Consider the following 26,972-nt stretch of genomic DNA (forward strand, 5'->3'; position numbering starts at 1 on the left):
TTGTACTGAAATGTATTGTTTTCTCATTCTTAGTATCAGCCTCATGCCTAAAAATTCTGCAGATGGAAACTCCTGCCTTCACCAGCTGCCCAAAGTTACCCAGACAGGTCCAAGCCAAGAGGAATTTGCAGGCTTGGGCTGTGGGTACTCTCAGGAGCATGCAGTCTGCATGTGCTGAAGGTGGGAGGGACAAGCTCGTGTTATGCTTACGGTGGGATATCAGGAGCAGCAGAGCTATTGCTGACACCAGACTTCGGTCGAGTGTGCCTTGATCCTAACTCTGGCTTGGTTGTTGTAACTACAGTTGCATCTTTCCTGTCCACTGCCATAGACATAGAGAAGTTGGAAGCCATTTGATTCATCCACGAATATTTTTTTGCTTGTTCTACTTTGAAATGAAAGCCTTCATTACTTCATTGTTATGGCTCACAAACACAAGCTCACAAGCTTCAGTGTAGACGCCATGTACCATCATGAAACCCTATTGGCTTGCACATTATTCTCTTCTCGCCATGGCCGGCACCGTGGCTCAATGGTTAAGGAACTCACCTATTTAGGCGGGCAATTCGGGTGTGTTCCTGGCAGTGGAGGTGGAATATTGATGGATGTGAAATGCAAGGCGCTTGTATCCTGTGCAATGTCAGTGCGCGTAAAAAAACCTTAGGTGATCAAAATCATCTGGAGCCCTTCACTTCAGGATCCCTCATAGCCAGACCCGGTTTGATGCGTTAAACCCCATAAATAAACATTTCTCTTTGGTGGTAGAGACGTTCATATATATTAAGGCCTGTGTTGGCTTTGGATGGTGAGATTTCTACGTAGCTTTGCAGTGAAACACTGGGCTTAGCCAAGCAGCCAACCCACCTTTTGGATTCTTAATCTGACTCCTAAAAAACTAAAGCCAATTTAGCTAAGCTGGCCATATGTGAAGTATGTGCACTAGCACTTCACATTTCATTTTGCTGTTGGTTCAAAGCTGGGATTTCAGCGTCAGACTGCAGCGAAAATGGCAACTGGTAGTCTTAGTGTTACAGCACTAAAATATTTTCGAACCGTGTAACGCACCATAAGCGGGAAATGGGACAGCGATGTGTGAATCAGTTGCCTACTGTTGGCAGCTGATGAAGAATCACAGCACCAGAGTGTGGCAGAACACGGGGTGATCGGCTGCAGCTAATAGCATAGTGCTCTCATGCATTGTATAGTGAAGGGGTCTAGTCATGCTGCCATGGGATTGAAACCAGTCTTGGTGCAGTTGCAACCACATTTATATTTATTTTCTTTAAATGTCAGCTTTCTCCCTCCACACCAGCTGCCCTCCTCACCTCGAGCCACGCAGATGGTAGTGACCGTGTACACAGTCCAGCTTGAGGGCCCACTGTAGCATCCAATGCTAGTGCGTTAGTTGTTCTGACTGATCAAAGTCATTCATTTTAACAGCACAAGGAAATCTATCATTTATTAATCTTTATGAAAACAGAACGCAATCAAATGAACTTTAAATATCGCCAGTTTGAACTTGACGAAATCAGGTTGTAAAATCAAATTATTAACTGCCCTCAAGGTAGGTTTAGCATCCATAATTACTACTGATTCTCTGCATGCAAAAATCTATTGAAAGGTCAGGCAAGATTAAAGAAAGAAAATCAAGAATTGTGGCTTGAGCAATACAAATACATGATCACAGGTACTGTTCAATAGTTTCTCAACCGTCACACAGCACTGTAACATAGGAATAGTTTCTCAACCGTCACATAGCATTGTAACATAGGATGAAAAATTTCTTTCTGTGTTAAATGCAGAAACAACTTGCATTGGCACTGCTATTGGCCCCTGTTTTTGAGTGCTAGTGCAGCTTTCTTCACAGCCTTGTCTTGGAGACGAAGTGAGCGCCTAAGCGGTAGAGCAGCTGATGCAGCCGATTCAGCTGATGTGTCTGTTCTGTGGCCAAATGTAGTCGTTCCTTGGTGGGAGGCCATTTTTTTTCGAAGCAGCTTTCGTGACTCATTTTCTTGACTGTCGTGCGTTTGGTCATTTTCTTGAATGCCATTGTCTTGGTCATCACTTTCCCACCTCCCGGAGATTTATGTATCTTCTTGACAACTCTGCTCGTGACTACAGTGTTCACAGTTGCTGTACTCTCAAATACTTTGTTCACAATGGTGTTCTCAGCGGCTGTGTTCTCAGTGGCTATGTTCTCAGTGCTTGTGCTCTTGATGTTCATGCTGTTGATGCCTGTGTTCTCGGCGGCTGAATGTTCAGTGCCTGCCTTCTGGGCAACGTCATTCTCAAAGGCAGCATGCTGAACGGTCAAGGGCTCAAAAGACATGTTATCAAAAGCAGTGGGTCCTTGGTTCGGATCATGAAAGCCCGTGCATGCAGACGGTGTATAATCTAGGCTCATAGGCTCAGTAGACACAGGCTCAGATGTTGCTGCATAATCAAGGCCCGCATGCCCGAAGCTCACTTGTTGATTGGCAGGGTGCAAAGCGTAATTTGTCTTCTGGGCAGCAGTTTGCCAGAAAGCTGTGTGCTGCTCAGTTTGGCATCGTCTGCTGTCTTGTTCAAAGGCCAGAGTTGATTCCTGGGTGGTACCATTCTGCAACTCTGTCAACTGGATAGCAGTTTGCGAGATGGTTGTGTGCTGTTCACTTTCGTATTGGCTGCTGACTTCTTCAATGGTCTGAGTTGATTCCTCGGTGGCACCATTCTGCAAGTCTGTCTGCTGGATAGCAGTTTGCAAGAAGGTTGTGTGCTGCTTACTTTGGTATTGGCTGCTGACTTGTTCGAAGGACAGAGTTGATTCCTGGGTGGCACCATTCTGCAAGTCGGCTGTATGCTGAACCAGAACTTTTTGGCGAGACTGGTGCTGTGTGCCCGCCTGTTGGACAGCCAGTTTCCTTTTGACTCCTTGAGAGGCAGCTGTTTGCTGACCTGCTGGAGGGTTGACTTTTGGCAGCCCAAGGAAACAGTCATTTAGGACCTCGTAGTGCGCGGTAGAAGTAGGCGGTAGGATAGTTAGAGAGGATATCGGTAAGCTGTCTAAGAAGACGAAAGATTTGATTAAGAAATGCCAGAGTATGAAAGCTTCCAATCCAACAGACCAGATCGAATTGGCCGAGATATCAAAGCTAATCAATAAGCGCAAGGTGGCCGATATAAGGAAGTATAACATGGAGAAAATTGAGCATGCTGTAAAGAACGGGGGAAGCCTTAAAGCGGTAAAGAAGAAATTGGGCATAGGCAAAAACCAGATGTATGCGATAAGGGAAAAGACGGGCAACGTCATCACTGATATGGACAAGATAGTCAAAGTAGCCGAGGAGTTCTATACAGATCTCTACAGTAGCCAAAGTAGTCAGCCCCGTAATGAGATTGGCGGTAAGGAACAACAGTCAGACGTTCCACCAGTGACGAAGGACGAGGTCAAGAAAGCACTAGAAACTATGAAAAGGGGGAAATCAGCTGGAGAGGATCAGATAACTACAGATTTGCTGAAGGACGGGGGAGGGGGATATCGTGCTAGAAAAACTAGCCACCCTGTATACGCAGTGCCTGGTGTCATCGACGGTACCGGAACCATGGAAAAATGCAGGCATTCTCCTCATTCATAAGAAAGGGGACGCTAAGGACCTTAAAAATTACAGACCAATCAGCTTACTGTCTGTTACGTATAAGGTATTTACTAAGGTAATCGCTAATAGAATCTGGACAACCTTAGACTGCAATCAAGCAAAGGATCAAGCAGGTTTTCGGAAACAGTACTCTACTATCGATCATATCCATACCATCAATCAGGTGATAGAAAAATGCTCGGAATATAACCAGCCCTTATACATAGCATTCATTGATTACGAAAAAGCATTCGACTCAGTTGAAACCTCGGCGGTAATGCAGGCATTGCGAAATCGGGGGGTAGACGAGCCGTACGTGAAAGTGCTGGAAGATATATATAGTGGCTGCAATGGACAGCAACCATAGTTCTGCATAAAGAAAGTAACAAAATTCCCATAAAGAAAGGTGTTAGGCAAGGAGACACCATCTCCCTAGTACTGTTCACAGCTTGCTTAGAGAGACTTGGAGCAGTTAGGGATAAGGGTAGATGGAGAATACCTCAGTAATCTGCAATTTGCTGATGACATCACCTTGCTAAGCAACTCGGGGGATGAATTGCAAATAATGATTGATGACCTAGATAGGAAAAGTAGAAAGGTAGGCTTGAAAATCAGTATGCAGAAGACTAAGATAATGTTCAAATAGCCTCGGGAAGGAACAGCAGTTTACATTAGGTAGCGAAGTACTGAAAGTAATAGGCGATAATGTCTACTTAGGACAGGTAGTAACCACAGATCTGGACCATGAAAAGGAAATAACAAGAAGAATAAGATTGGGATGGAGCACATTTGGCAAGCACTAGCAAATTATGACTAGCAACTTACCGGTATCGCTCAAGAGGAAAGTATACAACAGTTGCATCTTACCTGTACTCACCTATGGGGCCGAAACGTGGAGGCTAACCAAGAGAGTTCTACGTAAGTTGAGGACAACCCAGAGGGCTATGGAACGAAAAATGGTAGGGTAACATTAAGAGATAAGAAGCATGTAGAGTGGATCAGAGAAATAACTCAAGTTACCGACATTCTAGTGGAAATTAAGAAGAAATGGGCATTGGCAGTACATGTAGTGTGAAGAGAGGATAACCGATGGTCGCTTGGGGTAACAAACTGGATTCCAAGGGAAGGAAAGCATAGCAGGGGACGGCGGAAAGTTAGGTGGGCGGATGAGGTTAAGAAGTTCGCAGGGGTCAAGTGGATGCAACTAGCACAGAACCGGGTCAAGTGGAGAAATATGGGAGAGGCCTTCGCCCTGCAGTGGGTATAGTCAGACTGATTATTATTATTATTATTATTATTATTATTATTATTATTATTATTATTATTATTATTATTATTATTATTATTATTATTAATATTATTATTATTATTATTATGAGGATCTCATAGATTTGATCTGATGCTCTTTCACCAATCGGGTATTCATTTGTCGGAGTCGTTGTAAAGCAATCATCAAGTGTTTGTAATTTCTGGTTGTGCAGTACTACGGTAGGTGGCTGATTGGGGTCAAGGAGTGCTTGCATGTCTCCAACTGGTCTGTAGGCTTCATTTTTAGCACCTGCTGGCAAAAGGGCCAGCATGACGTACTGCATGATCTCATCATCTTCCTCGTAGGCTGGGGGATCACCGTGCTAGTGTTCCAGTGGTACACGAGCCTTACGATGGACATATGGGGTGGTGCGGATGCACCCTTCAGGCTCGAATTGCTGGTCACCCTGCATGGAAGATCAAGTGGTTCAGTGTTTAGACTCCTAAATTGAAACTGTCTTCTATGCATCTGGTGAGAGGCATGGCTAAAGCCAGCATGAAGGCACTTACATGCTTATTTATGGCATACAGCACACAACAGCAAGATCTGCATAAATTGTTGCCAAAAATTAATGGTTATAACGACTACTTGACTGTACAACAGTGCACTGCATATATTCAGCCTAAACACAGAAAGTAAATACAGTAAAACCTCATTACAAGAGACACTCAAGGGACCCGAAAAAGTTCTCTTGTAAGCAAGGTCTCTTGTAACCAAAACAGACGCTTGGGCAAGTTGGTAATCCATTGAGGGTAAACAGCGCAAAAAAAGACAAGGACGAACGAAGTACACAAACGAGCGCTCGTTTGTGTACTTCATTTGTCCTCGTCTTTTTTTTTGCGCTGTTTACCCTCTCTTGTAACCAAAAATTCTAAAAGCACTGTGTTGTTCAGTTTACTGCACATCAGCATATAAAATGAATTCACACGCATTAACAGGAAATTGTTCAGGAAAGCTTAATGAAGTTATTCATACTAGTATGTATTTTTGTGAGTGCAGAGTGTATTCCTTCCCAAATTCTGGAGGTAAAGCACTTCACTTTGCAAGCCTTCCAGTTGCTCTAATACCTTTGCTCTTACATGCTCGTCACCCTCACATGCTGACACTTTTCCTTTGAAATGGCTTCGTATTCATCCTCTATGGCACATGTGTAATTTACTTGCGCGAGAATTGCATAGTCTGTAAGCTCTTTGGGAGCACACAAGATCCACATCTGCAGATACGAATTTCTCAAAAGATTCTGGTACCTCACCAGTCTCTTGGATGCTCGCCCAAGCTTCATTTTCAAGGAAGCTTTCCACAGTATCTATATATAGGCCCTCTTACATCATGTCACAACATTCAAAGCCTGCTTGTCTGTAACGGTTTTTCACAGCTTCACTTCTCAGGTCATTCCAGACACCTGAAATCACCTGAACAGCAAACTTTGCATCAATTACTATTGTACAGCCTTGTTGCCTGTCGAGCAACAGGTGTTCTACCAACCTTGTTTTGTACAGCAACTTGACAAGAGTGCATAATGCCTTTGTCTATTGGCTGAAGGTAGGGTGCAGAATTGGAGGGAAAAAATTACTTTGATGGCTTTGAGCACAAGAACTTTGGTGCTGCAAAGAAGCATTGTCCACAAAGAGAAACATATAGGATTCTGGGTTTTCATCTTGTAATCAAATTTTAACAGCGAGAGTTAAAAATGCTGGATGTCATTCATGCATTTTGATTTGCTTCGTAAGTGGGCAGTAATGCAATGCCAGTGGCTGAAACAATGGAGTCGTTTTGACTTTCTAATCACGGGGAAGCACTTCTTCTCAGTTCCTGACATATACAATAAAAAGGATGCTGATATGGAACAGAATTTAGCTAAGGGAATCTAAGTACATCACGTACGAGTTGTTACATTTCAGCTGCATTGCACGAGCCCACCTGGGTTGTGTCTCTTCTAAATAGTGAAGAATTTACTCCAAGGACCTGCAAAGGTTGCCCTTAGTAACAGAGTGTCTCTTGTAACCATGTTTCTTGTATGCAAGGTTGTTAACATGGCAGACATAGGAAAACCAACAAAACCATTTTCAAATGTCTCTTATAACCGAGTCTCTCTTGTAACATTGTCTCTTGTAACGAGATATAACTGTACATAGTAAATCATCTCTGGTACAACTGTGTGCTTGTGGATTGTATAAACTTTATGAATTTCCACAAATGAGCATGTATACCCTGTACAGCACTCTAGTTGCAACCAGTGACTGTTATCTGTGATTTGCTTACCCTCTCCTCTCTTTCTGAGGCAAACATTTACCTTATTTCTTGCCAGGCTAATTACACCTCTATGCCCCTAATCTTTGTCTCACAGCGATAAGGGGCATTAGAAAATAGTTAAAAGAGGATGAGGAAGAAACACATGGGGAATGGTGCGCAGAAGGGGTGTACAGAAGTTGAAAAGAATGGAAAGAACAGCAAAATGAAGCAAGGCATGTAAAAGGAGAAAACTGATGAGACTGAAGAGAGGAGACAATCGAGTAGTTCATCCAGCTCTGTGCCAATGCCACTTGTCTCAGTAAAAGGCCTGTTGGCTTCACACCATTCTGGCATCATTCTGCCACACATCTAGCAATACACCAAAGGCTGAGGCAGCAGCTGCTATCTTGAGCATATATATGATCTTCACCTCAGCACCTCAGCCACTCCTACCAACGTCTTGCATCTCTAGTGATGCACCAATGGCTCCATAAGTGGTGCTCATTTTGGACACATTGCATCACCACCTCTCCTCATTGACTCCATCCCATACCAGCCAACTCTTCCAAATTTGACATAAAATGTATGGATTTAGAACCATCTTGCAATTTTACAAACCTTGCACCAAATTTTATGGGAAATAAATTTTGTTTGCAAGAAAAACATCCTGAACTCTATTAAACCTACACTGTTGCTGACGCTATCTTGTGACACCACAGAAGAACAATATAAAACATTGGTAGAATCTCTATCGGCAGCTCTAACTTGTAATGTCTTTCACTGTGTATCCGTGGGGGCATGAATTCATATCTTATACTCGATAGCCACCTTCACAGATTTGTCGCAGTGTTAATATTACTCTGCCTGCCACCTTTGCTAGGCCTTTGTTCATGGATTTGGCCTTTTATGTTGGCCTTATTTGCTCTTTCTTTTTTTAAGTTATTAGATGCCAGTTTCGCAATGTGTTGACAGTACTTTAAGATACTTTTAAAGTTCTACACGTTAAAATTTCTAATCTTCAAGCTGGAAGGGGACAAGATTGACTTTTTACATTGTGTGTCAGTAATGTCAACATTTCGCATAGTGGCAAGAATGACAGAAAAGTTCATACCAGTTCCCAAATATGCCGCGGACAACCAGCAAAGCCTGGTACTTAGGGCTGTGGAAACTTGAGAACGCTTGTTGCAAGAACAAATCACCTCAAACTTTAAAAAGAAACAAAAAATTGGCTGGCCCCCCCGACTCCGTCGCAAGGATTTCATGGGTTTGAAAGCTGCCTGGTTGGCACTTATGCTTCATCCTTTCCAAGTGGAACAGAATGCTTCTTGACCTTTTCTTCTATGCGAAGCTGGGCTAATTGTGCCGAAAAACTGTCGCTGTACTTCGGTCTGAAATGGCAGAGTCAAAGCAGAGTCAAAATTGTGCCGGCAGAAACTTTTGGGTGGCGCTATCATGTGGAGGCCACCAGAATACCACACTTGATATGTCTTGGCTTAGATGGCACCACCACGTTCTAGTGCAATCCATGTCTACTTCAACGGCAAGCCGAAACACATGCCAGAAACATGATGAATGCCTTGTATGGAGGGTATACAATATATGTAGTGCTGGTTGACTGATTGGGGGTGGTTGATAGTGTGACTGGTTGACTGACTGATTAATGAATGGTGGTTAGTGAATGATACCGTCATGGTGTAGACAAATAATTGCGTGTGTGTCGCTGATGGAACCTGTTGCTGGCACTAGTGCGGCAACGTCATCTGACATTGTATACCAGATACATGTAATTTCACGGTGGGTCTTCTAGTGATGGTTGTGCTTGACAAGGGAAAATTCATAAGACTGATGCCAAGAAGGTGAAGAACACTCGGTATGTGACAGCTAGACGTCGAAGCAATGGCGAGATGCGGAGGTTGCAGCATTATAAATGGAAGCGAAGCGCCATAAGTGTGCAGAGGAAGAAGAGCTGGAACATTAGCATACTGTCGAAGGTCGCAAACGCGGGGCCAATCTGGTCTGTAAAGCGAAAGCTGCTGAGCTGAAACGTCAGCATTGTGTCTCGACGCTGCCTACAATTGCAAATGCCAGGCTGAAGCTCCGTTAGTCCATAAAGTCAAAGATGCTGAGGTGAAACGTCAGCGTCGTTTGGGTGTCTGGCAGTGAGTGCGTGCACTATCGCATCTACTTTTGAGGCGTAGCTTAAGCGCCCTCCCAATTTTTCCTTAAAAGGCTAAACACGGGTTTATATTGAGATATCAGATTTAAAAAATGAATGCGCATTTGGCTGTTCAATTGGAAATGTGTGGGCAGTTCTTCTTTATTATGTTTTTAGCATCTATGCTTGTATGCTTCTATAAGCATGCAGTGTAGAGACTTATTACATTTTGCATGTCCTAGTTTCTTTTATGACAGCTCTTTCGCCACACTGAGTCAGTGTAATTATATCACCCTATATGCATGTGCCATCTATCGATGCAACACATATACATCTCACTCAGAGAAGGAATGATGACCATCTTTTTGGGACCATCTCTCAGCCAAACCACAACAATCACAGAAGGAAGCAAACAAGACGGGCGCTGTCATTCATCAAGTCACCGTACCAACTTGCCCAGATGTCTCTTCTATTAATGTATACAAGTTTGTAATTTGGACTGCACAGTGGATAATATTGTCATATGTTTACATAAACACTGGACAGCAAGAATGTGCAATAACTATTGAAGTAGTATTGAAATGGTTACAGCCACCAGGTTTGAATATACAAAGGACCCCCCCCCCCCCCCCCAAAAAAAAAAAAAAAATCATTTTGCTCTCTTACACTAAGGTGGACAGAAAAAGTGCTTGTTCAGGTAATGGGCTCTATTTTTAAGTATGTTAACACTAAGAACCTCAGTACCACATTTCACCGATGTTGGTCATGTCCTCCTCACGAGCATGCCTCAAGCATGCAGATGACATGACTGGGCACTGATTGGTCAGTGGTATGTGTGGCATCATGAGACCACATGTCATGGTTGAATTGGCTTGGCAGGAGCTCCTTACTTGTTCACCACGTTAGAGATGTGAATTGAGCACATCGGGGACACATATTACATCAAGTCCATGCAAGCACAATCATATGGTTTGATTAAAATGGTGTTACATATTTGTGTTGGGTGGCCTTTCAGATAATGTAGTAGGTTATGACCGTATACTAGTTAGCATGTGTGCCCAAAACTGAAGTGAAAATTGGAGCACTAATGCATCTAATTTGCATTTTGCCTAACCATGCTAAATTGGCAGTCTTTCTTCATCATTCTTTAGTTCATCTGCTCAGGCATGGTGTCTATCTGAGGCTGAAGGCAAGCCAGCATGGTTTGCATGTCTATTGAAATGTAAGATTTTATTGGTTCATTTTTATGCACAACACGAAACAAAGGACGTGCTAGTCCCTTTAGAACGGAGCTGTTGGGTAAAAAAGCATTCATTAGGACTTTCGATTTCTGCTGAAGGGCATCCAGTTATCTGCAAGTCTTGTAGGACAGAACTAATTTCATTAGTTGGATTTCCCAAAATTACAGAGCATCCATTCATACAAATAACTACCAGGGGTCACATTGGAGTATTCATCAGCAATTGATTTTTGAGTGCTCATGCATTGAAGACAAGCAAAAGTGCAGTCACTGACTCTAATGAAATAGGAACCAGATTTGTGCCTCCAAGTTAAGAGAACTAGCTTCTGTACCAGTTTTTCTACTGCTAGAATTTCCATAAGTAACTGAAGTGAATGATCTACTCCACTTCTTAAATAAGAAAGTAAACTTCCGTTCTAGAAGTCCTTAACTTTATTAAGTTTTTCCCTTCGAGGTAAATATGCCGTGCTCTATCATATTTCCAAAATTTATGTCTGCATTAAGTCTGCCTTTCACAAATGGAAAGACAAATGCTTTAGTAGCAACTTTTTAGGAGCACTGATTAAATGGCAAACAATGTGGTCTACTCTTCCAGTAGACTGCTGTTTTCACTTCATGTTCAGTCGCCATCTAATTTTACTCCTGATTCACTGCTGCGATACACAATTCGATTATAGTCTCTTATCAGCTTATTGGTGTGTGCATGCTTCTGATTCCCATACCTGTTCTTTCATCCTTTATCTACAAGCTCATACATGCTCCTATGATCTACTTATTCACTGTCCTACGAAGGAGGCAGATGTCATACACTTTGAGTTTCATATATGGAAACTCTCAGATGTGCTATTCTCACATCAGCGAACAGAGTAATCAACATTGCAGTGTGGAACTCATCAGAGGCTGCCATGTTAGCACAGCTACTAGCCATGCTTCAAGATGAAGATGAACACTGTGAAAAGCTTTTGTGTGAAGGCATCGGGCTGTTGTCACCTGAATTTAAGAGAACTTGTACTGAAATCATGACAGACCCAGGTCCTGTACTATACAACCAGCCAGTTGACACAGACATCTTGTCTCTCTATACCAAATAATGTGCCTGATATGAGAAGGAAAAAAAAAAAATTAGGTATGGGGAACAGGAGCAGAAGGAAAGGGTATATAATAGAACATGAGGCAACAATGAAGATGATGATGGGAGGAAGAAGACTATGAGTCGATTTATTTGAGATCAGACATGCTAGTGCTCCTACCTGCCGTTATGCTACCACCACACAGCCAGGTAGAGGCTCTACCAGCTTCGCACTGGTCCTGCAGACTTCTACTGCATCTCTGGCGATCTTCCAAGAGCCTCAGAAGCATGCTGAATTTAGCTGTATTTTATCCTTTAAGTTGGCATGATGGGAATGGATCCCAGAGGAGGAGCTAGAGTTAAGCAGCTTGAGAGTGTTTGTGGCTCTGTGCTGTGCTTCCATATGCCTGAAATGTGCGCATTTTGTTGTGCCAGTTTGCTTCTCGCTCTGTTTCTTCTTGCCCGCCAATAGACCGATTTCATTAAGAATGTTGTTACACTGCCGCGGTGCATGCTGGCCATTGTAGTTATGGCTGCAGGGCTGTGCCAAAGTCGCTGCTGCCACCATCTCTTTTTTTATGTTTGGAAAGTGTTTCGTAGCATTTTTTGCTATTTTTTCACGGTGTGCAATGGGCAGTTTTACCTGCTGCGTTTGGTGCAATAAGATCGAAAAGCGTTGGTCCTGTAGATGGTATCCAAGTCGGTAAGGCCAGCACACAGCAGAGCTCATCTTTAAAAGCTTCCACAATGCCTGACAGTGACCGCACTGCATGCACGTTACTGAAACTGATGCAAGCAATGCATATGAGGAATATATGAGGTGCACAGATGGGTAGAAGCGCAAGCATGAGCAAAAATGAACACTCAAACGAGATGCACTACGCAATAGTGTTCTGAAACTATTGGAATTGTTTTGAAAAAAATCTCCTGCCTCAACTGGAAGCTCTTTTGCGGTGAAATCATACACAATGCTTTCGCGTGGCTGACCCCTTTTTGCCTTGTAGGTTTCACAATGGTGCTTACCTGGTTTGGCCGCGCATGCTGAGAAACCAGTACTGTCTGCGAAATCAATGTGGGAACGAAAGGCAGCAACATAGTTTCCGGGAAAAGGCAGTAGAGGCGCCATCTAGCTAACCGCACACATTGCAATGCTCCCTTCGGCCGTTTTTTGTCATGACCCCTTCCTCCGGCAATGCCAGATGGTGCCATCAGTGCCATTTGCCGAAAAGTCTGCGTTTGCGTCTTCCATTGCCTCGATCTAGTCACAGACTGTTCTGGTTTCTCATCAGGTGTGACCTAACCAGGTAAGCACCATCGTCAAACATACTGCGCATCAAAAGGGTCAACAGTGTGCAACCTTCGTGCACGGTTTCTCCGCAAATGATAGTCTGGATAGGTGGAAAGTTTTTTCAAAGCTGGTCAGGTAAATTTGCGGAACGCTGATTGTAACTCCTTTGAACAGCACATTCTTGGTTCCCTCCCAAACTGTGATGACAAAAACAAGCATTTGAAATGTTTGCGTAAATAGTAAGAATACTCATGCGAACATACTCTTAGAGTACCAGAATACTGACAATGTTAAGCCTTTCATGCCACATTCGCATTGATATATCCCCATCGTTCTTGATAGTGCCCACCTACAGCATTTTTCGTCGTGAAAAAATAATGGTTATTCCTTCGTGTACTTAGGTCGACAGCATCAGCCAAGGTCCCATCATTTCACGGGGCGATGTAAACTTTTCAAAATGTGGCATTGTGGCAAAACTCCTTCCTCGATGTCGGCTGTGCAGCGGCAATTGCAACGCTTGGCTCCCGTTGGTGGCTGTGACTATTGCTAATATGGTGGTGGAGCACGTCCAGAATGCACGTACATGTGCAGATCACTCAGTAAAATCGGTCTATTCATTTGGTAACCTACTTGCTAATGTTGAACAGGTACATTGAATGGGTGAGGCGGTGTTGTCACAGACATATGCACCCTCCCTGCGGACTTCGACAAGCCAAGCTTGGCATAAGCCAACTGGGCTCTTGACAAGCCCTGCTTGTCGTGTTGTGGCGCTGTGTTGTGGCACTCTTTGTCCGGTTGGCAGCGACTATGGCTTGGCCAACACAAAGTTTTTCTGAACCAACAGATGGTGATTTGGGTACTGAAAAACCATTTGGCTCGAAATTTGTCTAAAAAAAATTGTTTGTTTGGTGGCTATAGGACAGAATGGCAGTATAGAGCAAAAGGCTGAAGTGAGCAGTTGCTTACACTTCACGTATGCGCAAGCACTGCAAGCATAGCTATGAATGTGAGCTTAGGTGCTAAAGACATTGCATAATAAAGACCAAAGCATTCCTTACTGAACAGTTGATTGTCCAATCATATCTGTATTTAAAGCAGTGCATCTCGGTGCTCAATTTCTTAGCAAGACAACAAAATGGCACAGTTATTTATGAAGCACTGGGCTCATTGCTAGAAAGTATGAGGCATTAGATAGAAGATTAGAGATGACGGATTTATCTATGCTCAAAGTAGGCACTATGCTTAGGGGCCTTCAAACAATTGCTGAAGCTGCAGCAGAAGGCTGCTGGGCAGGTGTAAAGCTGGAGCCTGTATGCAGCTGGATGGTGCTTGCACAGTGGCAGGTTAGAACACTTGCGTGTCTGTTTTCCTCCTTGTTGAAACCAGGAGCCGATTGGTTGGTGCGAGCTGCTGAGGCCAGCCATACCCACCATGGGGATGAGGATGGTTAGGGTAGGGTGGGGGATCAGATGTTTGCGGGGCAAGTGAAAAAGATGATGTTCGACATTGTTTTAATGGTAGGGACAATTTAGGCAAGAGGCTTGGGAGCAAGACTGTATGGTAACAACTGGGCTATAGTGATAAGTGTGTTAAGTATGTCTCTCACTGCATGAGTGTGCGAGGTGGCTAGCTTGGGTAAATTGGGAGGTAGTGTTGGAGAGGTGTGTAGTGCTGCTTCAGGGTATTCTGATAAAAGCTGGCTTGTCTACCATGAATAGGAAAGGCCAGAAGATCACTGCTGCCCGAGCCAAAGTCTAGCTGCATGTTGATGGTCTAGCTTGTTACCAGCAACCTCCGCGTGGACTTGCACCTACACTACAGTGATCTAGGTATTTATTGAGACAGCTGACACACTGCTGCAGAATTGCTTGCGAAGGTGATATGAGCAAATTGCCCAAATGGTTTCTATAAAATTTGTGCTAATCCAGTAATTTAGAGAAGAGGGAAGGGAAGCATGTTCCTGAGTGACACGCACAATGAAGTCTCTAGAACATGCGAAAAAGGTGGACTTGGCAAGAGCCAGTAGTGGATGTAATTGGAGGGATTTTAGACTACATCATAATACAGGCTGTGGCACAAAAAAATTGGGGAACAGGAGGCGTCTATGTTGTATGGTAGCAGTGTCGGCAAGGAATGTGATTTGGCGCAGAGCCTGAGCCTGACAATAGCCAGCAAGCAGCAAGAAGTTGGAAGGTCATCAGGAAAAGGTTTTTGTAGCTTGTGTAAAGAAAAGGTAGTGGGTCAAATGCCAGCTCACGCAAAAGCCAGTGGCCTTGTGCATAGCTGGAAAGACTATCGCACAGACAGTTCCTGTATCCTTGGAGGAGGCCAGGAAAAGGAGAGAAGACTGCTGTGACTGAGTTTCTGCAGACATATGTACAAGAAGTGTATAGCTTCCTTGCATGGTGTATGAAGAGGTAGCTGTGCACATTGTGTCTGTGTTGGTGCAAGTGCAGAGTTGGGAGGAGTGTTGGAATAATGTTTAGAGCTAAACTGTGACTGATCTGTAACTTATTGACCCTTTAACTGCCCCTCCCGAGATCTCTCGGAAGACTGTACACTGTGCCGTTATAACTCACTCCCTGCCACTCTCGATACTACTTGTTTAACAATAATGATGCGGACATGCCGCGCAGTCTGTTGAAAAGCCACATAAACTCATAAATCTTGCAGGGTAAATTTGAAACAACATATGGATACGATGTTTCTCCACCCACATCATCACCATCAGCAGCACTGCATCCATGGTGCGACAGTGTGGCATGTGCGCTCAAGGTTTGATAGGCGAAGAAAATGTAAAACTGCGATTGAATTCTTACTCAAATGAAAATGACAATGGGGAAGCAGCTGAGCTAAAAATCTTGTAAAACGAACACAGAGAGGAATTGATCCTGCCACCTATATAAATGGGTAACAAGCGAAAACATGCCGAGTGTAATGTCCTGCAGAGCATCATATGCATTAATAGCTTAAGATTTCCTCGGAACTAACATATAAAAAAAATCCCGGCTAACATGCAAAATAACCTGGTAGGGAGTGTGAAGCAGTCCCAAAAAACTTGGCAGTGAAAGGGTTAACTCGCTGTGTGAGCCCCTCAGTATGAGTGAATGACTTGGTAGGCCAGATGTGTAACCTATGGCATGTGTCTACTGCATTCTGTACTGCCTTGGTGCATGTACCAATTATGTGACGTAACAAGACCCACGCATCATCTATCAACACTCAGTTGTCATGTTTGCATTCTGGGCTCAAACCAGTCGGCACAAACTGAAGTGAACATATACACTCGTAGGACATCTCCAAAATACAGGCTCACAATATTATTGGGCTCGAGGACATACTGTGGCGCCACCTCTCGGAAGCGTCCGCATGACGAAGTAAGTGGGATAACACACGTTGAAATGCTGCTGTAGGGTGCTTTCCTAGGCAGTTCAGTTGCGTATTAGCATTACGTTTATTTATTTAATATACACTTGATTTGGTTTGTGTTTGTGGGGTTTAACATCCCAAAGCGATTCGGGCTATGAGAGACGTCGTAGTGGAGGACTCCGAAAATTCCGACCACCCAGGGTCCTTTAACATCCGGGGTCCTTGCTTTTCGCCTCCATCGAAAAGCGGCCACCGAGGCCGGGATTCGATCCCGAAACCTTGGGAACAGTAGTCGAGCGCCTAACCACTGTGCCAACCCGGCGGGGTTAATATAATTCGGTCTAAGCCTGTATAAGCTTAAATGGAGGTACCAGACCCACTCATTCGGCAAAAAAGCACTTAACCGAATCAGACAATGAGTTATCAAAGTTGGCTAGCTTTACTGCTATGATGACGCGCACTGGCTGCAGCATTTCTGCCATTACAAAAAAAACTGAAGCTACCACACAACCAGCCAGATGTAAGCGGTCACTGCACAGGTAATGGGATTCCTCTGCAAGGGCAGAGGACTGTCAGGAGCCTGACAGATGCTGAGCGCCTTCGCATAGTGCCAGTGGAAGCAGCACCGTTCGCCTGCTCCCTTGAACCTAGTAGAGCAGAATGGGAAGACGTGCGTTCCACGCAGCGAATTCCGGCACACTAACTACCATCATTGGCACTCCTGGTTAGAGCAGATATTTGCTTTCCAAGCACACAGTAGGTTTTTTTTTTTTTTTTATGCATATCTTGATCAGCACATCACAACATGCATGCAATGCTCTATCTTTCGTTTATTCATGGACTCTACTGGAGAGAATGCCTGAGACAACTCACCATGCATACCGCTGCCCGAGATAGCAGAATCTTTCAGTTCACTTCAGCGAAATTTCAGTGTCAACGCGTTCATTTAGAATAATTTGAAACCTTCTGGCCTTTTCATGATTCCTCTTTTGTTTGGGAGGGTACTGCTCCATGAAGAAGCCAGCATCTGTACCATTCTTCCAGCAATAGTATTGTTAGCTTCACAAGTGATAAGGGCAAGTTAAAAACGCACGCGCTGTTTTTTTAGCTGCTCACTGAACATTTAGCGCCAACTCTATGGACGCAATCTCGCTCGCTGAAATGTCTGCTGCACACATCATGAGAATGATCATTCGCTGATTTGGCCATTAAGATTTTGATTAAGGAAGGTTCTGTGAGCTTATGTTTCGGGTAGCAATGGGAGCTTGCACCAGGTTCCCTCGCTTACATCCGTGTACAGAGCTGTAACGGACCGTAGCAACAGCCTAAATTAACTTCAGCAGCTTCAGAAGGTTCTGTGAGCTTAAGTTTCGGGTAGCAATGGGAGCTTGCACCGGGTTCCCTCGCTTACATCCAGGTACAGAGCAGTAACGGACTGTAGCAACAGCTTAAATAAACTTCAGCAGCCTCAGTAACGATGCAAGATCAAAATGTGCAAGGCTGGCACTCTATATCAACCAAAACTACACAAATAAATGGGGTTATTAGCTTTTAAAACGCACAAATTCAATCGAGTGTCTGCTTCAGCAGCACTAAGAGGAGTCACATGATCCCACTTGCTCCCCTAGGTCAACACTAACGCCGTTCGCTCCAATGGTGGCGCTCGAGCCCAATTGGGTCTCCCATCTGTTTCAATAGTTATTTACGCTGCTAATGAGGCGATGATAGCCTGACGCTTTCGCATAAAGATTGTTCACCCTATTGCATTTAAAAGTGACTGTTAATAGCTGTTAAAAAATGCAGACTGTATAGCTGATTACTCTTGATTCTCATGGGGGCAGGCCTATCTGCAAGTTTTTGTGTATAAATCTCAAGGTGGTACTACACCAAGCACAAGGCTGTCTTTTGAAAGAGCAGCCTTGCGAGGCTCTTGAGCATTTTACTTCCTGTGTATGTCAGGTTATAAATTTAGAAATTCAAATGTCATGTCAGGCTAAAAATTAAAATTTGAACTCTCTCATATTCGAGCTCAAATTGAATGGGGTAACCACCTAATGCTTACTGCTGTTTGATGTTTAGAGCTGAAAGGTCAAATTCAGGTTAAAACTAGTATTCTGGGTCATTCAGCTTTAAACTTTCTTTGAGTGAGCTCCATGTCATAGAATTGCTACATGCTGATAAGTGCAATGCTCAAAGTAAAATATTTTAAGTGAGGTTTGGACTAAGAACTCAGGTTTCAGTTTAATGATACTCATTTAACTTAAAAATGGGGCTAAAATTGAAAGTAAAGACCAGAATATCAAATTGCAAATTATTTAACTCAGATTTTGTTGTGCATATGCAACCTTATTGCTATGCATCATTTAGCTATGTACGAAAAACCTAACCCTATGAGACCAAAAGTGACGTCACAATCATGTTTTGTCATAATGAAAGGTTGAAAAACTGAATCAGTGGATTTCGGTCACCAATTTAGTTTTCTGTTTGGTTCTTTTTTCCTAAACCTTTTCGCTGTTTTCTGCGTTGCTTAGTTTCTGACAATTTTTAGTCAATCAGCGTGCTCCTCAGGATTGCTCTTTGTTCAGCATTATTTTATTAAAATCTTTAGTCAGCCTGTCGACAACTGGCTAGCATTTAATTAGGAAATAGGTTTCACACTTGCAAAACCATTGCTCTCTACACCTTTAATTAATAGTAACCACATAATCCAGTTAGAAAGTAACAGTATGCAAGAGCCTTTAACATCTTATGTGCTCCAGTACTACGATACTTCACCTATCATTTAAGTTCAAACCAAGATGAGTTCCAGGCAAACTTTACCTGTGAAGCAGCTTTGCTTTAGTTGCTCTGGTCAAATTTTTAAATTGCAATAACACCTTCAGTAAGGCTTCTACTTATCACATATTTGCCAAAATATAAGCTATGTTATTGTTTTGTCTTTCGTAACTGGGTCAAAGCCTTGTTTTTTTTTTTTTTTAATGTTGCCAATGTGTCCAAATAAGCACTTGCCTATTTTCTTTCACTTCAGTTCCAGTTAGTCAAGCGTCCACTGCTGCAGTGAACACACAAGTATGTGATGGAGTTCGAGTACAAGCGTGATGTCCATGTTATTATTGCAGACGTGCAAAAGGGGAAGAACTATTCCAGATCCCCGCACTGCATGTGCTTGTTCATTTGTTTTTAACTACCCGAAATTTGGCACATTCATGTTCACTGCAGCAGCGGGCAGTCATATACAGCCCACAACTGTTTAGTTAACAAGCATATTTTCCCAGCTATACATTATCATCATCTGTATGTGATTTTGCAGCTGGCTTTAAAATAATCCCCTGTGAAAACTCACTCACTGTGCTCACATTCAATACAACCTGTATGAGAACAGCTCTAGGTAATAAAAATGATTGTCAACTATATGACTGATAAAACTAATTTCAAGTCAATACAGTAAAGTTATATAATGCATACATCTACCTCAACTCGGCAGTATCAAGAAATTTTCGCATCATTATGCCTACGAGCAGCATGGTTTTTACAACCGAAATGGGACGCCAGAGAGAACAGAAGCAAAAAAAAAAAAAAAGCAGAACACGCACACTATCATACATATCTTAAATGAACCTGAGCTGGACAAATTGAATTCTTGTAGAATAGACAGCCCGCTAAACTTTTTCAATGGCAAGAGGTATGCAGTTTTGACATGCATGAAACAAAGTTACTGCAGAAACTGGCTAATTGATGACATTTTTTTTTTAATCGAAAGCTTTATTAAGCCATGTATCAGCCAAGGTCAACTTGTCTGGCTGACTTTAAAAAAAAAGTGGTGTGGCCTTGACCTGGTTAAATGTAGATGTGCACCATTCCGTGCACACCTACTTCCATGGTGTCCACCCAAAAGTATACTGTACCTTTCCCCAAAACCTAATGAAGAAAAAAAATGAAAAGAAAAAAAAAAAACTGAATTGAAAAGGTTTGCTGTGGCTACTTTCAAAGCGAACCTTGAGCGTCTCCCTCATTCAAACTGCAAAACATTCATAACCATGCTTAGCACAGCTTTCACTCATATCATCATAGGTTCAAGCCATGCTTAACCCCCACAATTTTTTTTTTTCGGGAAAAATGTAGAATATAATGTACCAGGAAAGTTCACTCCCTACCTCGGTCTTGTATATTCACTGGAACTGAAAATTTCTGCAACAAAGTGGTTATTTACGATCCACAGCATTTTGTGTACCTACGAGATTTTTAGAGAATACCCCTAGAGAAAAACGAGAATGCAACTTAAGTGGCTTTAGATGCTGGCTGCAAGCTTGGCGACGTAGTTCGGGGTGCGGACGCGCTCTGGATTACTGCGTCGGCGCAAAAGCTCGCGACGGTTGCCCGAGATGTGCGGCAACCGTCATTTTTGGTGAATTCGGCGTCCCGCTAACTTATGACGCCTACAGGCTATCCTATAGGTCCAGCTGATCCCGTGAGCGCTGTCATGCGGAGTGGTAGTTACATGATTAGGGGTGGTACCTTTGTCGCTATCGATCGCTGATCGCTGCTGAGATCGGCGGAACGTTCGGGAGCTTTTTTTATTTTCCTGTTAACTCGTATGCACTCCTGACCGAGTTGCACACTCATGCCATGCGAACTAAGCCTCGCAGTGATGCGCAAACGAGGTACGTTGCAAGTATTACTTCCTACGGTTTGGTTGGCAATTGATGTATGCACAGGAGCTCCTTTTTTTCTTGCTCACGTAATTGTACCCACATTTAGCTGGTTACGCAGTGTATATTAAGCATGTATATAAGTCTATCGGGGCGTATCGACCGGCCGCGGTGGTTCGGCGGTTACAGCGCTCGACTGCTGAAGCCAAGGATGCGGGATCAAATCCCTGCCGCAGCGGCCGCTTTTCGATGGAGGCGAAAAGCAAGGCGCCCGTGTACCCTGCACGTTAAGAACCACATAAAAGTTTCCGGAGCCCTCCACTACGACGTTCCTCATCAGCTATTTGGAATTGAGACAAACCCTACAAACCAAGCCTACCAAGGCATTTCTAGAATGAACTAGAAAACTTACTCTATTTCACTTTGCCGTGTATGTGCGTAATGCCTAATTAGGCCTATCAAGGCGTATTGCATCACTTGCTACACACTCAATGAAAACGTGAAAAAAAATGGGGTCATGGTCACGGTTACCGTTCCTCCTGCATTTTGATCGTCGTGAGGCTGCTGCTGCTGGTTGTTGGATTTTTTTTCCTGCCTTTTCTCATCATCCTTCGTGGTAACCAGTTCATTGATAGCGAGAGAAGTACACCGTGGCACTGAACAACGTTGCACTGAAGACAATGGCAATTAGGCTCGAGTATGTGACGTCATTTGGTCAATTAGCCAATTAGCTGCCTTCAAATGGATTGCCTTCCAGAATACAGTCATGATTATGAATCAAAAGAAAGAAACCGGTCGAAATAGCCTCATTCCATAAGAAAAAGTAATAAGAACGCTTGCATTTTCGAGTTATGAGGTTGAAGAACCATTTATAAAGTTTGTAATCTCTTGCCGTTCATCGAACTTTGGCGCAGCTTGCAGCGCGGTACTGGTGGTACTGGCACTGTTTTTGGTTTCGTTATTGGTTCACTTCCTTTAAGGGTATGCACAGGGGTCATACATGTTTAGATACGGCCGCTAACATTTTTTAAGAAATTGAGCTGAAATTTTAGAGGCCGTTTACATTGAAAGCCTAGTAGAAGCCTGCGAAATATGTTACAAAAAATTTGAAAAATTTTTAAAGTCGTTTATTTTTCTTCTGTGCTGAAGGAACGTTTCTAGAAAGGTTTTTGTAAAGACAACCCTGAAACTTTTTCTCTGTGTTCTGTTCTGTATGCGTAGAGCTTTTTTCTGCACCAGAAGAATAATAGTGGCTATGACCATTACTTTTTGAAAAATATGTACATAACGGACACTCAAATTTCAACCGTTTTTCGCGGAGAAAAGGTGTCTAGAAAAAAACATTCCGACACCACACTTTATTTGGTTCCGAATGTTTCCTAAAGCCCCCTCGATAATTCTAGCTCACGGTGCTCTAGCCTTCATGCCAGGGAAGCGCTCGCCCCTCCGGAGTTATCAATTTCATCTGAACCGTTTTGAAAAAAAAAAAAGAAAAAAAAAGAAAAAAAAAGGAGAAGAAGTCGCGCTTCAACCAGGGGCTTTTTTTTTTTTTTTTTCGGTGAAGAAGTGCACGTTGCTTTCGCGTGGCTGACTATTTTTTGCAGAGAGGTAAAGCGCGGCGAGGAGGTTGTGCTACGCTTGTGTAGCGCCATGATGGTACTGCTATTAATTATGTTTGCTCTACGTGCACAGAAGCCTCTAAAAAGTATATCTGTGATAGAGTTCATAAAAAATGTTTTCGTTTTTTTTTTTTTTTTTTTTTTTTTTTTTTTTTTACAGTTGTAATTTGTAATATAAAGGCTGATAAAAGCTTACTTGCGATATTTCGTATCGTTTCGTTTGCTCTACCTACAGTATAATATTCTACCTACAGCTCGAGGGCGCTAGCTGTATGCAGCTGTAATATGCTGTAGTATGCACAATTTCTCCACAACCGTGAGTCCGAACGAGGCGGAAAGTTTTTTTCAGCTACTCAGATAAATTTGTAGAACGCTGATTGTAACCCCTTTGAACAGCATATTTTTGGTTCCCTCCCAGACTGTAATGACAAAAACATGCATTTGAAATGTTCGCGTAAATAGTAAGAATCCTCACGTTGACAAAGCGCGTTGACAAACCTTGGCCCCATTTCGATCGCACGGTGTACCACAAGCCTGGGCAATGGAGAACTGCCTTGTAACACCTCTATGTGCCTATACTGCTACGAAAGGCGCTCAACGATTAATCTCAAGAGAGGTGGTTTAAACGCGTAACCACACCACTGTGTACTGGATGTCTCGCCAGGTGGATCGTGGTGCGAAGACTAATTCAAAGATTTTACTGCATTCACTATAGTCCCAAACGCTTTTGGCGAGATATGCAGATTGATGCGTGCTGACGTGCCGCGAAGAAAACTGCGCAGCCTCAGAAAAATCGAGTGAAGTAAACACGCGCAAACAACTTCCCCGTGCAGCAGCCAGTCGCTTCTAACGGTGGTGTACTGCCTCTCGAAACCCGCCGCCTAATTTGGCACGCTTAGGCCCGTTAGGTAGAAAGTACGAGAACCGCCACCCCGCACTTGTGGAGTTAACGAGATTACCTTTCAAGAAGCGCCTCGCTGCCCACAACAGCAAAGACATTTAAAGAAAGAGCGACACAGCGAATCTATATGGGCTTCCACTCTGCAGAGCAATGTGGCCTCGATGAGCGGAATTTTATTCGGCGCGATTTGGTTAGATATGTAAATGCATGCTTTTGTTGCGAAAGGAGCACCACCACAGCCAAAGCGAGACCTCGGGTGGCCGCAGCTTAGTCGGCAGAGATGGCGTGACCTTTGTTCTACGCTGGAAGTACATCCAGCGTAGAACAAAGGTCACGCCACGTGCGCCAACCAATAGCCAAAATTTGGAGGATAGTTCGCGGTATGCACTCGCCCCTCCAACAGCATCATCCTTTCGCAGCACTGTCTCTGCATAGACGGAATTCCATTAAAGGGGTCTCAGAAGAATACTGCAGACTACTATCAAGGGGTCAGGACCTTCCGCACACTCCACAGATGGTCTGTCAGACATCCCCCAGGCGGCAGTGCCAGCGATGGACCTACCTTTCATATTTGAAGAGCTATCCTCCGCTATCGCGGAATCGAACAGACGGACGTCTCCGGGTCATGATGAAGTGACCTATGACGCAATCGCAATTCCCGCCTTCGACATCTGGAATATTAAAATTCTTCCTGGATGCCTGGATGCCCACGGAATGGAAGTTGGCGGAAACTGTGCCCGTTTTGACACCTTCTAAACAACCAACAAGTTACGCATATTTCCGACCCATCGCCCCACTGAGATGCGTAGGTAAACTTATGGAGCGAATGATCAGCAAACGTGTCACCTGGTTCCTCGAGAGCCGAAATGAATATCCTCAAGAAATGAATGGGTTTCACCAAAATAGGTCTGCTACTGATTATGTCATCGCACTTTGTCTCATCACTTGAAGAATACCTTCACGCTGGGTACATCCCGACAGCCGTTTTCCTTGACATCAAGGCTGCTTTTGACTCTGTGTTTCATCATGCTATTCTCGCAGCCTTGGCTTCGGTGAAAAGCTTTACAACTGGATTGGACACTATTTACAAGAGCGGCAAATTTTTAGGACCACTCCACATGATCCAACTATCTTTCACGCAGGCAAGATACCTTAGAGAGCTTTGCTCAGCCCTCTCCTGTATAATATTGCCCTTATACATATAACAACAAACCTCCCACGAGGAGTATGCATAACAATTTTTGCAGATGATATTTGCATCTGGACTGCATCACGATCACGGTATACTACGCAGCAACGAATTGAGAGAGCGCTACTGCACATCTCAATGTACCTCCCCCCCCCCCCCCCCGTGGTCTTCTCTGATCAGAAAAAAAGTGTGGCTATGGCTTTCACAAGAAAAAGAATGACTCGATACCCGCTCCTTCTGGGTGGACGGTCACTATCGTATGTACGATCACACCGATTCCTAGGTGTTATGATTGACAGTATAATCTCTCTTGGGCACCTTAGATTAAAAATCTCCGCGAGGGAATTACTGCAGCAAAACAGGTTTTCAGATTAATGGCGGGAACACAATGGGGCAGCAACTTCCGGTCGATGGTTCTGCTTGAAAAAGCCTACGTTGAAGGAGCGGTGCGCTACTATTTACCGGTGTTTCAAAGATTACCTTCAACAAGCCAGAAGATTCTTGAAGCCGCGCGGAACAACTGCTTGCGAATATGCCTTGGCCTCCCAAAGGGATCCTCTGCGATTGCCGCCCAAGAAACTATGCGCACCCATCTCCGACATGCCCTTCAAGGAAAGAAGCACTTTTTATTTATTTATTTCAAATACTTTCCAGGCCCGAAGGCATTACAGAAGGGAGTGGTACAGACAAAAACAAAATATACAGTGCATATAGCTATACAATAATGAAGTTATATGATGGCGGAAAATACAGTTTTCTTGAAATTTGCAACATCAGTATTGGCAGCGATGGAGGGAGGAAGGTCGTTCCAGCCAACGCTAGTTTTAGGAATAAAAGAATAATGACACATTTTTGTTCTCGAAAATGGAACACAAACTTTAAATACATGATCGGAACGGGATGAAATGTGTGAAGGGCTCGCAAAAAGATGATTCTTTAACAGAGGGTTATGATGATACATTCTCTGGAAAATACACAGTCGAAAACACCTTCGGCGCGAAGAAAGGTCGGGTAAGGCAAGTGTGTTTTTCATGGAAGTAATGCTAGCGTGACGGGAAAAGTTAGATAAAATGAAACGTGCCGCACGATTTTGAATGGATTCTAGTGTGTTTATCAGTGTGATTATATTAGGATCCCAAACTGAAGATGCGTATTCTAACTTTGGTCGTACTAATGTTTTATAAAGGGTTAGTTTTATTGGCAGAGGCGCGGTAGAGAAATTTCGACGCAAGTATCCAAGAGTCCTGTTGGCGTTATTGGTGACATGTTCGACGTGTCTATGCCATGATAAGTTACGTGAGATATGAACACCTAGGTATTTGTAAGAGTTAACAGATTCAAGGCGAATGTCGCGAAGAACATAAGTACGCTTGTTGTCAGTGATGCTAGTGCGACGCGATACATGCATTGTTTTACATTTATTAATGCTTAGTCGCATGAGCCATTTATCACACCAGTTAGATATGCACACCAGTTAGTTAGATCATCCTGAAGATAAATAGAATCAGTCTGGTTAGATATTTTGCGATAGATGACGCAGTCGTCTGCGAAAAGCCTAATAGAAGAATGAGAAATGCATCCAGGAAGGTCGTTAATGTATATTAAAAAGAGAAGAGGACCCAGTACCGATCCTTGTGGTACACCCGATGTTACGGAAGTGCCAGAGGAGGAGCAGCCGTTAGCAGAGACATACTGGGTACGATTTGATAACTTTTAATCCAGTTGAGTACGTTAGGGTCAATGTTAAGCATGCTGAGTTTAAGAATTAGGAGATCATGGGAAACAGTATCGCAAGCTTTCGCAAAATAAAAAAAAACACAGTCTACGCCAATGTTCAAGTCAGTGTGGGCAAATAGGTCATTAGTAAAACGTATGAGTTGTGTTTCACATGAAAATGTCTTCCTGAAACCGTGTTGTGCTGAAAAGAAGTAATTCGACTCAAGGAAATCAATCAGATGAGAATATATAATATGCTCCAAAATTTTACATGGCATACTTGTGAGTGATATAGGACGATAGTTATCGGGGGAATGAGCGCTACCTGGTTTAGGTACTGGAACAACCTTGCCAACCCTCCAATCGCTTGGAAGTACCGAGGAACCTAGAGACTGGGAAAAGAGCATCGAAAGCAAAATGGAAGAATATGGGTCAGTGATTTTCAGCATTTTAGAGTTGATTGCATCTTCGCCTGACGAAGAAGATATTTTCAAATTACCAACCAGCTTTTGTATGCCAACCCAGTCTATACTGATAGAGTTCATTGGTAAAAAAGAAAAATTAGTTACAGACGGTACAATATTAGGAACACTTATGTGGAAAATGGAAGCAAATACATCAT

At 43.3% G+C, this 26,972-nt stretch overlaps 1 protein-coding gene across 1 annotated transcript; it reads right to left on the minus strand.

Moving 5' to 3' along the window:
* Window positions 1-1,263: 1,263 nt before the first annotated feature.
* Window positions 1,264-21,711, minus strand: LOC146204201 (uncharacterized). Its single transcript, XM_084589143.1, has 2 exons — window positions 21,457-21,711; window positions 1,264-5,329 (listed from the first exon to the last, which is right to left on the minus strand). The coding sequence occupies exon 2, from the start codon at window positions 3,287-3,289 to the stop codon at window positions 1,862-1,864; it is 1,428 nt and encodes a 475-aa protein (XP_084445269.1). The 5' UTR covers window positions 3,290-5,329; window positions 21,457-21,711; the 3' UTR covers window positions 1,264-1,861.
* Between the last annotated feature and the right edge of the window lie 5,261 nt (window positions 21,712-26,972).

The sequence above is a fragment of the Amblyomma maculatum genome, chromosome 1, assembly GCF_055883805.1.
Source record: "Amblyomma maculatum isolate TAMU_Amacu chromosome 1, ASM5588380v1, whole genome shotgun sequence".
Classification (NCBI taxonomy): domain Eukaryota; kingdom Metazoa; phylum Arthropoda; class Arachnida; order Ixodida; family Ixodidae; genus Amblyomma; species Amblyomma maculatum.

Coding starts and splice junctions, on each gene's coding strand:
- LOC146204201 (XM_084589143.1), bottom strand. CDS start 3,289: ATGACGTTGCCCGTCTTTTCCCTTATCGCATACATCTGGTTTTTGCCT.